The 14,280-nt window shown below is 40.1% G+C and overlaps 1 protein-coding gene across 7 annotated transcripts in view; it reads right to left on the reverse strand.

Moving 5' to 3' along the window:
• Positions 1 to 14,280, reverse strand: part of COL11A1 (collagen type XI alpha 1 chain) — a 255,966-nt gene that overhangs the window by 228,322 nt on the left and 13,364 nt on the right. For all 7 annotated transcript variants that reach the window (XM_075936624.1, XM_014571895.3, XM_075936623.1 and 4 more), the window contains exon 2: positions 6,429 to 6,596. In XM_075936624.1, the coding sequence (XP_075792739.1) occupies positions 6,429 to 6,596 (168 nt within the window). The remainder of the gene's footprint in view (positions 1 to 6,428; positions 6,597 to 14,280) is intronic.

Consider the following 14,280-nt stretch of genomic DNA (forward strand, 5'->3'; position numbering starts at 1 on the left):
AGAATCACATTGATGCCTAATCAGCATCTTATGGCTCTGCCATGGCACTGTTCACAAGAACTAAGGGCAGGAGGAAAATTATAGTAAATGGATTGAAAATCATAGTAGCTGTTTTTTGATAAATGTTTAGATGGTGGTCCAGGCACATTCTTTTTCACAGAAAGCACTCAATGCACCATGTCCCAAGACAAGAAAGAAATAGAGAAGTATGAGGAAATCCTCACCCTTTTTGAAATCCATGTCAAGCCACCCACTGGAGTTTTGGGGCTAGGATTTACAAATGATGAATGCTTTACAAATATTGTGTTGCGTCCATAGGTTGTTCCAGGGCTCAGTTTATTGAGTGCTACCTGCTGAATTTTTATAAATATTTTCTTCTGAGTTGCTTTTTATTTTAAAAGTGAGTCGCATGATATTTTTGCAAATAGATTGTGCATTTTAAGCCAGTTTTTTCCCTCTCTCTTTAATGAACTATTTTCCCTTGCATGCTGCAGAAAGAAAAGTTCAAGAGGTGGAACAGCAGGGTGAAACTGAGTGCTCCCATCCTAGTTCTTATCCAGAAATCCTACAGATGTTAAAAAGAAAAGCACCTAAACAGAAGCTGCCAAAGGCAATTTAAATTTACATGCCAACAAACAACATAATGAACATATTTACTCTGGCATTCAAGAACAAAATGAGCAGTTACTACTGTAGCTGCCAAATCTAATAGTGATTCTACAGTGTCATTCATAAAAAAGTTCAAGTTAACAAAGGAACTATTCCCCCAAAGGAATGTCTGGACTCTAATACCCTTCTTTGGCAAAGAATGTCTATTCTGTGCTAATGGCCCTTAAAGGCCAATGATACAATGTCCTTCCATTAGTTTTCAGTCACCAGCCCACTGTATTTGATTAACATTGTTACTCTACCAGTAGTTCCTACCCACGTCACTTCTGTACATGCCATTTTTGGATCATAAGTCACGTAGACAACAGAACAAATGAAAAGGACCGATTTCCCTGTGGTGGGAAGAACACCTCAGCAGTCCAGCACCCTGGCATTTAATTTCAAATAGGGGGAATTACACAAAAATGAGGAGGTTAGTTAAACAGAAATTAAAAGGCACAGTGACTAGAGCCAAATCCCTGCAAGCTGCATGGAAACTTTTTAAAGACACCATAATAGAGGCCCAACTTAAATGTATACCCCAAATTAAAAAACAGAGCAAGAGACCTAAAAAAGAGCCACCGTGGCTTAATCACCATGTAAAAGAAGCAGTGAGGGACAAAAAGATATCTTTTAAGAAGTGGAAGTCCAATCCTAGTGAGATAAATAGAAAGGAACATAAACACTGTCAAATCAAGTGTAAAAATGTAATAAGAAAAGCAAAAAAATATTTTGAGGAACAGCTAGCCAAAAACTCAAAAAGAAATAATAAAATGTTTTTTAAATACATTAGAAGCAGGAAGCCTGCCAAAAAACCTGTGGGTCCCCTAGATGATCGAGATATAAAAGGAGCAATCAAAGACGATAAAGCCATTGCGGAGAAACTAAATGATTTCTTTGCTGCAGTCTTCATGGCTGAGGACGTTGGGGAGATTCCCAAATCTGCACCGTCCGTTGTGGGTGATGAATCTAAGGAACTGTCCCGGATTGAAGTGTCATTAGAAGAGGTTTTGGAACAAATAGAAAAACTTAATGTTAACAAATCTCCGGGACCGGATGGCATTCAACAAAGGGTTCTAAAAGAACTCAAATGGGAAATTGCTGAACTATTATCTGTGGTTTGTAACCTTTCCTTTAAATCGGCTTCCGTACCAAATGACTGGAAGGTAGCCAATGTGACACCAATATTTAAAAAGGGCTCTAGAGGCGATCCGGGCAACTACAGACCGGTAAGTCTAACTTCAGTACCAGGCAAATTAGTCGAAACAATAGTAAAAATAAAATTGTGAAGCATGTAGAAGAACATAATTTGTTGGACAAAAGTCAACATGGTTTCTGTAAAGGGAAATCCTGTCTTACTAATCTATTAGAGTTCTTTGAAGGGGTTAACAAACATGTGGTCAAGGGGGATCCAGTAGATATAGTATACTTAGATTTTCAGAAAGCCTTTGACAAGGTCCCTCACCAAAGGCTCTTGTGTAAATTACATGGCCATGGGATAAGAGGGAAGGTCCTTTCATGGATTGAGAACTGGTTAAAAGACAGGAAAAAAAGGGTAGGAATAAATGGTAAATTTTCAGAATGGAGAGGGGTAACTAGTGGTGTCCCCCAAGGGTCAATCCTAGGACCAATCCTGTTCAACTTATTCATAAATGATCTAGAGAAAGGGGTAAGCAGTGAGGTGGTAAAGTTTGCAGATGATACCAAACTGTTCAGGATAGTCAAGGCGGAAGCAGATTGTGAGAGACTCCAAGAAGATCTCACCAAACTGAGTGATTGGGCAACAAAATGGCAAATGAAATTTAATGTGGATAAGTGTAAAGTAATGCACATCGGGAAAAATAACCCCAACTATACGTACAGTATGATGGGGGTTAATTTGGCTACGACAAATCAGGAAAGAGATCTTGGAGTTATCGTGGACAGTTCTCTGAAAACTTCCACACAGTGTGCAGCGGTGGTCAAAAAGGCAAATAGGATGCTAAGAATTATTAAGAAAGGGATAGAAAATAAGACCCAGCATATCTTACTGCCCCTGTATAAAACTATGGTACGCCCACATCTTGAATACTGTGTACAGATGTGGTCTCCTCACCTCAAAAAAGATATTTTGGCCTTGGAAAGGGTTCAGAAAAGGGCAACTAAAATGATTAGGGGTTTGGAACGGGTCCCATATGAAGAGAGGTTAAAGAGACTGGGACTTTTCAGTTTAGAAAAGAGGAGACTGAGGGGGGATACGATAGAGGTATATAAAATCATGAGTGGTGTGGAGAGGGTGAATAAAGAAAAGTTATTTATTAGTTCCCTAAATAGAAGAACTAGAGGACACCAAATGAAATTAATGGGTAGCAGGTTTAAAACTAATAAAAGAAAGTTCTTCTTTACACAGCGTGTAGTCAACCTGTGGAACTCCTTGCCAGAGGAGGCTGTGAAGGCTAGGAATATAAGAGTTTAAAGAGAAGCTAGATAATTTCATGGAGGTTAGGTCCATAAAAGGCTATTAGCGAGGGGATAAAATGGTGTCCTTGGCTTTTGTTTGTCAGAGGCTAGAGAGGGATGGCAGGAGACAAATCGCTTGATCATTGTCTTCGGTCCAACCTCTCTGGTGCACGTGGTGCTGGCCACTGTCGGCAGACAAGATACTGGGCTAGATAGACCTTTGGTCTGACCCAGTATGGCCGTTCTTATGTTCTTATGTTCTTAGCTTTAACTATGTGCTGCAGAAATAACACTTTCATAATATAACTAAAGAATTTTGCAACTTTTTTTAGGCTGATTAGTCAAGGTACTGCTTTCCTTACTTGTGTGGACTAATAATTTATTGAGCTCATAATCCTACTGCTTATGTTCAGTTTACTATATCTTCAGTTGGATAGCTCCATTGACTTCAGCGAAGTGCTGTCATTTTATATTAGCAGATAAGATGTAGTGTAAAGTGAGGAAATACAGAAGAATGGAAGAATATGACATTTGGAAGAATCTGGTCCTAAATATGTTTTTTTTTCTAAAATTCCTTTTATTTTCCTATTTCTAATAAAAAGAGGACTAATTCTGTAAATGAAATGCAAGATACATATGAAAGATCTGAGAGAAGTTTCTCGTCTAGATGTGTCTGTTTTTCTGAGAACATACTGATGTATTATTAGTGGTTCTGGATAATAAATGCTTGAAGATCTATAAAAATCCCATATATTGACCACATCACTACTCCTTTAATAGGCAAAACAAAAATATTTTCCTTGCCCATATTTAATGTGTATGCTCATAAGCAGATCCACTCAAACTCTGCTTGCATGTGGTAGAATGAAGATTGAAAGATGATTTTGTGTGTGTGTGTGTGTGTGTGCGCGCGCACATGTGCACATGCATGCGTGTGTTTAATGAAGTGCAACACTTTTGATCAAGTGAAAAAAGTGGCAGCAAAATCATAGAATTAAAGTTTGTTTTCCATCCTCCCAAAAGCCAAGGAAACTTTTTACACAATGTGCTTATTTCATGTCTAAGAAATCATAGATGGGATGGAGTCACATTACCTGTTACCCACAACTAACCATGTGTAGTCCCCAAAATACCAAGATACCCTTACATAATGTCAACCAGATGGTACTTCTGGGAATGATTTTGCAACAGCCAACCACAATCAGCATTTTTACCACAGCAACGTAACTCCAAGAAGAATTGTTTTTAGTCAGTTTCTGGCACAGAAGTACAAAACTTAGCAATGCCATTCACCTTATGGACCTATTACCAAATATTCATAAAATTCCCCCTGATAGAATGATGAGAAAACCAGGTAAAATTACTTAGGCCTCTTCTGTCAATAGTACACATGTTGCTCCCATTACTATCAATACAAAGTATGAAGTCATAGCAATGGAAGAATAGGCCTTTTAGTCTAGGAATATGGCCAGTCATATATTTTCCTTCTCACTAGTACTTATCAGTTACCATCCCACCTCAGAAATTTCCCACTTAAACAAAGAAGTAATATTTGTTTTATTGTGCTGTTTGGTTCAGTCTCCTTTTCTATGCACTTGTAAATATTTTTCCATACCATTATTTTTGTAATCACTGTAGTTGTAATATGACAACTCCAATTATACCCTGAATTCACCAATATGTTAAACCATATAGATAATTTAATTTAGATGCTTTGGAAAATGTTAATCATTATGCCTATTAAATGGTCAAATATTGGATTCACTCAAAACTTCAGATGCTTATTTTAATCTCCAGTTAAAACCCCTTGGTTCTGAAAAGTTGAGGGTCACAATGTCATAAGAAAAGATTTTCCCACATGTTTTTAATGCTTCTGTTCTGGCTGCACTACAAATTTGTTCTCCGCTGCCTGCTACTAATTGTAACTATTGCCTCTGGATCAAATGGTTGTCTTTTGTAAATGTCCCAAATTAAGCAGTGACTTGCTATTACAGAGTTAGTATGGCTTGGGACTTTATTTACAAAGACAAGTTTAGTGACTAGTTAACAGTATGTCTTGCAGTCTTTACTCAAGCAAAATTCTCACTGAAGCCAAGGTGTTTTATGAGTCAGGACTGCAGGACTGAGACTGATCTTCACAAAGGCAACAGAAAAGAACCATTACAGTTGTATATAGTATCAACCAGTATTTTTCTATTTATTGATGGTCTGATTCATGGATATCTTACACCAATGTAAATTCAAAGTGACTCCATTGCCTTTAATGCAGTTACATTAGCAAAAAAGTGGTGTGAGAAGAATCAGGCCCCAAATATTTGGCAAATGATTTTTAAAAGCACTCTGCCTGCCCATTTGATTGGCAACTTCCTGCATTTGTACCTAACTGGAAAGCAGGGGCATCTCACAATGCTTCAGTAGTTAATGGGCATGGGCTCTGTGCTGTGCTACAACTAGCAGAAAAACACAGACACTAAAAAAAACATATCAGGAAACACAGACAATGCAACCTCACGGTGGGAGAGTGGAGTGAACCTTTTAAGGGTCTTCTCCCTCAGGAATTGGGAGTGGGTGGCCAAGAATGAATTAGAACATCACCCTGAGCTGATGGGACTGAGGTAAGCGATTGACCCATGCACACATGAGGGAGCACATATAAACCCTGACTGTCCAGCGTGAGCCCACACGTATGCCTAACCAGCAATTTCCAGCCCTGAGATTAGTGTAGGGCTGATTTTTTTTATTTGGTCTTCTATAGGCATGGTGCTAGTTCCCTTTTTTAGAACTGAGAAAGAATGTTCCCCCACCACCAGACTGAGCAAGTCAGTATGAGATGAAAATTTGTTTTCCCCACAACAGCTCAAGAACCCAACAAGGTAGGTCAAAGGTAAGATTCAAGTTGTCACAATTTGCCAGGTGTCCAGTGTTGGTACTTATCCCCAATAGAAACCCAGTTCCCTGAAAACCTGGATATAGATGCAGACTTAGAGAAAGGCATCCCCTATAGAAGTTGAGGAGCAAAACTGGTTTTCCTAATGCCTGGTACACCATCCCCCATTCTCCAGTCCCTTTACCCCATAGTTTGAGGGTAATAATATGGTCCCAGCCATGGGATGGGAAGAGCTATGGAGAGGGGTAGGGGTCATTGCAGTTCTCCACCAGGTTGAAATGTTTAAGGAACAAACAGTGATCCACATGCATGAAGTACTGTGGATTACTTCCCAGATGAGTTAAATAATACAGTTGTGACAAATTGAACCATATCCCTTTTATGTTGTCTTTATTTCTGCATGTCTGGTATAATAAGAAAACACACTAGGAAGCTGACTTTCTGATAGACTCACCTGGATACAGTTGCTTTGTTGGGGCACTGAGCTGAGCTTGTTTTGAAACTCTATATGCAACATCTGACCCCTTTGAATCTCTTCTGTTTGTACAAAATCCTGCTGTTCTTGATATCCCTTCAGGTGATTTGTGAAATTCTAATGCTTTTAACACATCGACTGATTCAGCTGAAAAAAGAGCAAAAACAACAAAAAATAATTATTCATATTGTAACATTACCAAAAAGGAAAATAATTTCATTGCTACATGATATCTATCCTTAGAGTGTCTACATCAAGTTTTGATTTATTGCAAGCTAGTCTTACAGTAAAATATTGTTTCACAGGGTCATTCTCTCATCAAATATCTAGAAGCCCCTGCTATCCAGTATAAATTAGTTAAAATCAGATTTTTAACATGTCACTTGCTAATTGAGATTTACTATTTCATAAATAATCTCAGAGATTAGGAGTCCTGTGTCGCCTTATAGACTATCAGATGTATTGGAGCATAAGATTTCGTGGGCAAAGACCCACTTCATCAGATGCATGTCACAAAATGGGTCTTTGCCCACGAAAGCTTATGCTCCAACACATCTGTTAGTCGATAAGGTGCCACAGGACTCCTTGTCGCTTTTGCAGATTTAGACTAACACGGCTACCCCTCTGATACTTGACTCAGAGATTAGTGCTCACAACACAGATTCCTTTAACACATGAATTCTGATCAATGGAAATGACTTAATGAGCTTTTCATATATTGGACCAACACTTAGCTCCTAGACATAATCTTATTTGATTCTTGATACTAATATACATTCTGACCACATGTGACTGAAGCCAGTCCCTTTGCCATCTGCCCCATTTAGGCCGCCGACCTCAGCCAGCCTCCCATCCCGTTGGCTCTGGCCAGGCTGCCAGTCGTGCTGTGACTGCCCACTCCAGCCGGGCTGCCAGCCCCACTGTGCCTGCTCCCACCAGCCAGGCTCCTGACATCACACTACTGTAGGCCCCACTGCCACTATCCTCAATATGGCTGCTGGCCCAGGCCAGGCTCCTGGCACAAGCAGGGCTATCTACTGCAGTTGCTCCTGCCACTTGACTCCTGGCCACCAATGTTCTCTCTGGCCCAGGAACATCTGTGGTGCTACCGGACCATGGATGTTGTCAGATCAGAGAGTCACCTTTTGTATAGGTTCAACTTGTATTTGCATAAATGTTCACTAACAGCAAACAGAAAGGTTGAAAACACAGTCAAACTGAAATTCTAGTTAGAATCACTGAAATGTTTGTGAATATTTTCCCCCACTGTTTGCTTGGCTACAGCCAGTGTCGCCTTCAGCTCTGATTTTGCTTTAACTTAGCATTTCATAAATCATCCTATCAGTAACACATGTTAGTGCATTTAATACTAAAATAGTTCATTTTATTCAGCTGATTGCACTGCCAGCATGAAGATAGATAATCAAAAGCAGTCAAGTGTGTGGTCAAATCTAACTTTATGGAACTCCAGTTCTGGACTTTCTAAAGGAAAAACGTTCCAAAGTTTCCATAATGAGATGACAGAGTATATGACTCTTTTCATCTGGTAATACATTTTCTGCTACACTTGCTTTAAATAATTCAGCCTCTGCTATTTTAATCCTCCACCATACTGATTGTTTATCACATGTTAATACATCCTGAAAGAACTCTTAAATGTATTCCTGCTACAAATAATAGATACCTGTTCTACAATTGCATGAAACTAAATTTAAGCATTGTGACAAGCTAAGTTTCAACATTAAATAATCAAAATCATTGCACAAAATCTTAAAATACCAGATTAGCTCTGTAAACCTTTGTTTGTGCCTTAAAAATGCATTCCTATTAATTTCAATGAATATGACATATAGTCACTGAACTATCTCATTTAAGTGGGAGACATGCCAATGCACTTCTCTGACTGTAAAAGGGTTAGCCAAACTGTTTCTTGAATAACTGATTGATGGGTTTTTGCAATGCACATAATGGTAGAGCTGGTAGAAAATTTGCAGAAAATCAGTGAATATGAATAGTCATTCAAATTCCAATTGGCTGAATAGTTCGGCTAGTTTTGTGCCCCTATTTTTGTTTGTAGACATTTCCTCAGAGTTCTTCTTTATTACTCTTTGGGTAATGGCTTCAGCAAGAATAATCATCCACAATAAAGGAGCATTCAGCATTTGTTGTTCTGCTGCTTATAAGGTGTCATTGAGGGGTCTGAGTGATATTAAAGTATATAGATGATCACTCACACAGCACGAACAGCAAACAGTCAAAACCAAATACTTTTCACACAGCCCAAAAAATAAAATTTATTTCCACAAACCATTAGTCAAATAATTTGGACAGCAAACAGAGCAAGCTTGTTTGCAGCAATTTGCAAATAGTGAACCTTACAGAAAATAAATAATTTGGCCATCTCTAATAATGACAGAGCAGTTTTGCTAAATAACTGTAGACTATGAGTAAGAAATTATCCTTGTCTAACCTATTGCATATTTTGGGATGATCACCACTTTGCGTGGCATAACAGAAAATACAAAAGCAACTGATTACTAAGGTTTAAAAGAAATGGTAATCCAGAATGAGAACTGGAAGTTCCCTTGCAAATCTACAAAAAATGTATAAAACTTAGTGTCTCATTTATCTGGCCCTATGAATCTTCAAGGAGAAATCTATTTATAAAGAATCTGAGAACACCATGAACTATGGAAATTGCTGAGAGATAGGGTGACCATATTTCCCCATGCCGAATACAAGTTACTGCTGGTGCTTGGGGTTTCAGCCTCACAGAGTATGGGAGGAGGGGTTGCTGCCAGCACTTGGGGATTCTGGGAACAGCCCTTAAATATGGGACTGTCCTGGTAAAAGTGGGACAGATGGTCACCCTACTCAGAGATGTGGTGAAACTTCTGTAAGCAAGTCCCAGTCTGTGATGTACAAGACAATTGCCACCCTAGACAAAACTTCAATGTAGTGCTCCACCTCACTCTCTAGAACACAGGTTTTCAAGCTGAAAGGGAATGTCCTTGCCAGGTGTATGGGGGAAAAGGACATTTCTGATTTTCTGAGCGGGGCAGAGAGTAATGTGGTAAGTCTTCTGATACGTCAGCGCTTATTGGTAGACATGTTTGTCCCAGACCCACGCCATAGCACCGCTCACTTTGGCACTGACATTCCTGTCATGATGGAGGAGCAGCCTGGCCAACTTTGAATGAATGATGTTTTAATCTGGCACACAGGGTCACAGTCCTACTCAGATTTGGCCCCAAAACCCTTCATCAAGACTGAGAGTTGACTCGGCCAAATTTGAGTGAGTAGCATGGCTACCTGGCTCACAGGATCACAGTTTATTGAGTTGAGGTTTTCCACTGGAACTTCCCTGTAATGGGGCCCTGTGTAAGTACCCCAATTGCACATGGGCTAATTTGGCCCTCGTTGATATCATTCAACTTCCCCATATGAGGAAGACTGAGATACTAAAGATCATCCAAGTTTGTTCCTTGTTCAGTTTGGACTGATCTTAATTTTTCATTACTTTCTATTGCATCAATAAATATCAGCCTGTGACAGACTAAAGCTTCCTTAAAGGACTCACTAAAGCTTCCTTAAAGGATCTCTTACTCAACGTGACTTTAGGTGTTACTCTTTTGGTACAATTTTTTCAGCTACCATTGAAATTAGACAAGGTTTTTACTAGGCAAGGGAGTTTATTTAAAATTCAACACTGTCTTGTTACCTCTGCTAGGAGAAAATATCTAAAGAAACATGTAAATAAATATTATGTAATATCATGCTAAGGAACCTAGTATAACACAGGTCTTTCTTGGTGTCTTGGGATGGCACTGTAAGGAAATGGGAGCATGACCCTTTGTGGAGAAACTATAATTGAGCACACAAAATTCAGATACCACATCTGAAAATTTGGTTCTATGGTTGCGGTGGTGAACCTGCATAATAAGTACAAACCTGCACAGATCCCTGGCCCTGCAAATGGATCTGGTTACACAGCACCTTATAGCCACAAAGTGCCCCATTGACTTCAACAGATCCTGCATGGATTAAGCAATCACATGCAGTCAAATCATAACTCAAGGACGTACTATTAGAACAGAACTTCACATCATAAGAGGCAAATCTTGGCCCCCTAAGTCTCAAACCACAATGGAAAAAACAAGTTTCCATAATGCTGGTTACCAAACAGTGGAGAATTCAGTGAAAGAAATTCTTCTACCCACTATCTACCACAGTGCAGAGCCCTGCAGCACCTCTGTACCCAGTGCTTTTTTTTTTTTGTTAAAAAAAAAAGTGCCAGTACTCATTTCTTGAGGAAAGTAAATTTCCCGGGGGAAAGTTGTGCGGTGTGAGTACCCCCAGGGCCGGCAGGGGGCTGTGTTGGGGGAAATCGGCACGGCGTGAGTGCTCCCAAAAAAAGGTGCTGGTGCGCCGTACCAGTGCTTACCATCTCAAAAAAAGCACTGTCTGTACCATTCACATGGGCAGGATTCGGCTCCAAGGGACTTGTTCTCTCCAGGGGTGTGTCTACACAGCAAAGTTATTTTGGAATAATGGCCGTTATTCTGAAATAACTATGTGAGCATCTACACAGCAATTCCATTATTTTGAAATAATTTCAAAATAACGGACGGCTTACTCCAACTTCTGTAAACCTCATACTACAAATAATAATGCCTATTCCAAAATAGCTATTTCGGAATAGAGGCTGTATAGACGCTCCACTTCTGCTATTTCGAAATAGCCCCTCACCAACACCACTCTAAGTTATTCCTCCTGGGGCTCTAAATTGAGCTTGCACGTCTACATAAGGGAAGCCTGCCTTGGATTAATTTTGAGGCTTCTGTGCAGTGTAGATGTGATACTTCAAAATAAACTATTTCAGAATAAATATTCCAGAAAAGGCTTATTCTGAAATAACTGTGCAGTGTAGACATAGTCCAGATGTGTATCTTCCCTGCATGTTAATGGATGCTATATAGGAGTAATGAGAGAAGGGTTTTATATTGTTGGATTTTCTGAGAAGACATGAAGGGCTGTATTGTTTAAATTCCTTATCCGTGTATTGATTGTAAAAAAAAAAAAAAAAAATCCTTAAAAATAATCTCACTGTGTTAGCGAGTTTTATGTTTTACTTCTATGTTCCAACCAACAGCTTTTTTCAGTTTGTTTTGAAGCATGGACTAGTTAGCTGGTGACTAGGTGCCCAATATCCTAATATAGAGAGGCTGAAGCACAAGATAACCTTAATGACATAGCATCTTTAGAGCAAAAACACTTTTGTACTTGAGATATTTAAATGTATAGAGACAAATTCTACTCCTAGTTACCAGAGTGAGTCTGAAGTAACTCTATTCATTTAATGAAGGTATTTCGATTTATGATGGTATAACTGAGAACAACACCTGGTCTACAATATTCCATATTAAATGTACCATCTAAGGCACAGTTTGTAAATGTCCACTACTCTTTAGGATTGTTATATACTAAACTAAAATCATTGAGTAAAATGAAACAGAATGGCACCAATATACAAATATTTTAACAGATTTGAAGAGCACCTGAATGTGTAGAACAGTGTTCTGATTAAGAACAAAAGATCAACTCTTTTGTTAGCATAATTTTATGGAGTTTTGGAGGGAAAACAGAGTCTGTGAGTGAAAGAACTCATGATTTTGATCTAGGTTACATAAATATAAACCTGTAACAGCTAGACATCAGTGGAGTTATACGAGTGGTGTGAAATCAGATTCAGGCCCAGTGACTTTAAATATTGAAGATTTTAACATTTGTTTTCAAGATGGCTGCTGAACTGGCATATGGATTACTGCTGGAGACACTTTTCATTAAGAGTTAAATAATCCTCTGAATTTAAAACAAAGTGATTTTATTAAAGGGCCATTAGCACTGCAACACTTTTAGTGCAAAGAGAAATTGAAAGGACGTACAGTAATAAAACACATATGGAACAGAATTTTATTTTATATGAAATACAATTGTCCTGAGTTAAAGTGCCCTTTGTTATCTGTTAATTCACAGCCAGTGAGTTGGCCCATTTTATCATGCTATCACTTTCTCAAACATTTAGTATTTTATAGTGCCATCAATATATACAACACTTTACACAAATAGGAGAGAAACCTATTTTCCTTCATCTCTTTCTGCCCGAATATATGGCCTACAGTCTATGTTAACTTGTGTGTCTTTCCCCTCCTCACTGTGGATTTTTTGTGTGTAGGAGACTCCCAGGGCAAGGGCAGTATAGGAGTCTGCTATCAAAGTGTAAGGGAATTGTTAACCCCTTACTAAAACTCTGTGGGAGTTTTTGGTTCACCAGCTCCCAGTATCAAAAGGGGAAGGGTCCATGAGACAATGGAAAGCAGCCAACACTCCAGCTCGGCCTGATTGACAGGTTGGACAGGCCAGTGAGGAAAGTAAGAGGCCAGGCCCCGTCCTCCCTGTGAGCTGGGATTTTTTGAGGTCTCTGAACAAGGAGAGAGCTGAGAGACAGCTAAGAGAAGCAGTCCTGCAGCAACAGAGCCAGGCAAAGACAGCCCAAGGAGTGCAAGCTGTGCTGAGGGGCAGTTTTGCAGCAACAGAGCCAGGCACACACAGTCCAAGGAGTGCAGACCCTGTGTTGAGCAGCAGACTGGCAGTGCTCAGAGAGCCAAAAGGGACAGAGAAGCAACCCAAGGAGCTGGAGACTGGCAAAGCAGCACAGCCTGCAGCTGGGTGTGGTGCAGCTGGGACCAGCAAAGTGCAGGGAGAGGCTCTGGGCAGGGAGATATCACCAGCCAAGAGGTCCAGCAGGCCTGACTGGAAGAGAGGTCTGGCCACTTAGAGCTTGAGGCTGTGTGGTCACTGCAAGAGCAAGCGTGTCCAGCCTGCATCCCCCCTGCTGCACATGCAGGGCCTCTAAGGGGCCTATAAGGAAGAGACTGTGAACTGTCCTTACACTCTGCAGACTGCTGTTTTGATGTCCCCGTGCTACAGAGCAGGGCTGTGTATTCTCATTTAACCATTCTCATTTTTTCTTATTCTTTTCTCTTTAATCAGTTGATGTTTAATAAATTGTATTTGCTTTGAACCTTATGAAATGATCACTGGGCCAAGAAAGCATGCAGTGTGACGAGAGCACCTCGGAGTGGGCACACCCTAACTCCTGCCCCTAGTGACTACAAGGTCGGGGATTAAGCCCCAGGAAACCTGGGCCCAGCCTTGTTGGGGTTTTGAGGACTCTGCTACTCAGGAGAGTGGAGGGGGAGCCCTCAGGATCAGGGAAGCCGTGGGGTAAAGGAAGTGGTAGCGGGGACTCAGATCCTTTCACTGGTCCATTTCACCGGGGTGGTATAGAAGCCAGGAAAGTTCCCCACAATAGCGGGACCATTCCCCTGCTTACAAAAGGGCTATTAGAGTGCTGAAGGAGCCATCCAATAATACAGAATCTCATTTCCTCCAAACACATGATTTATGCCTCTAACTGATCCTCCATGGAGTCGGAAGCTTCATGTCCATAGACTGGTAAGGAAGAGGAAACCCCACACCTACAGCCCTTTCTGGTAGGAGAATCTCAGACATGGTCAGTTCGTTTAAACCCATGGAACACCATGCCTTTTGTGAGAATGTTCCCTGTAGGAGAACAAAGAGCACTGACTTAGACAAAAGGAACCCAGTAAGGGAATGGTTGTAACAGTCAGGAGAATTTACATTGCTGGGGTTTGGTATGATTTCTGGATTTTTTTTAAGTTAAAGGCAAGATGAGATTGCTATTAACTCTGAATGGTGCTATATTAAATCTCCTTAGTTAAGAAAAATGTTATCCCTAACTGTGATT

This window comes from Pelodiscus sinensis, chromosome 9 (genome assembly GCF_049634645.1).
Source record: "Pelodiscus sinensis isolate JC-2024 chromosome 9, ASM4963464v1, whole genome shotgun sequence".
Taxonomy (NCBI): domain Eukaryota; kingdom Metazoa; phylum Chordata; order Testudines; family Trionychidae; genus Pelodiscus; species Pelodiscus sinensis.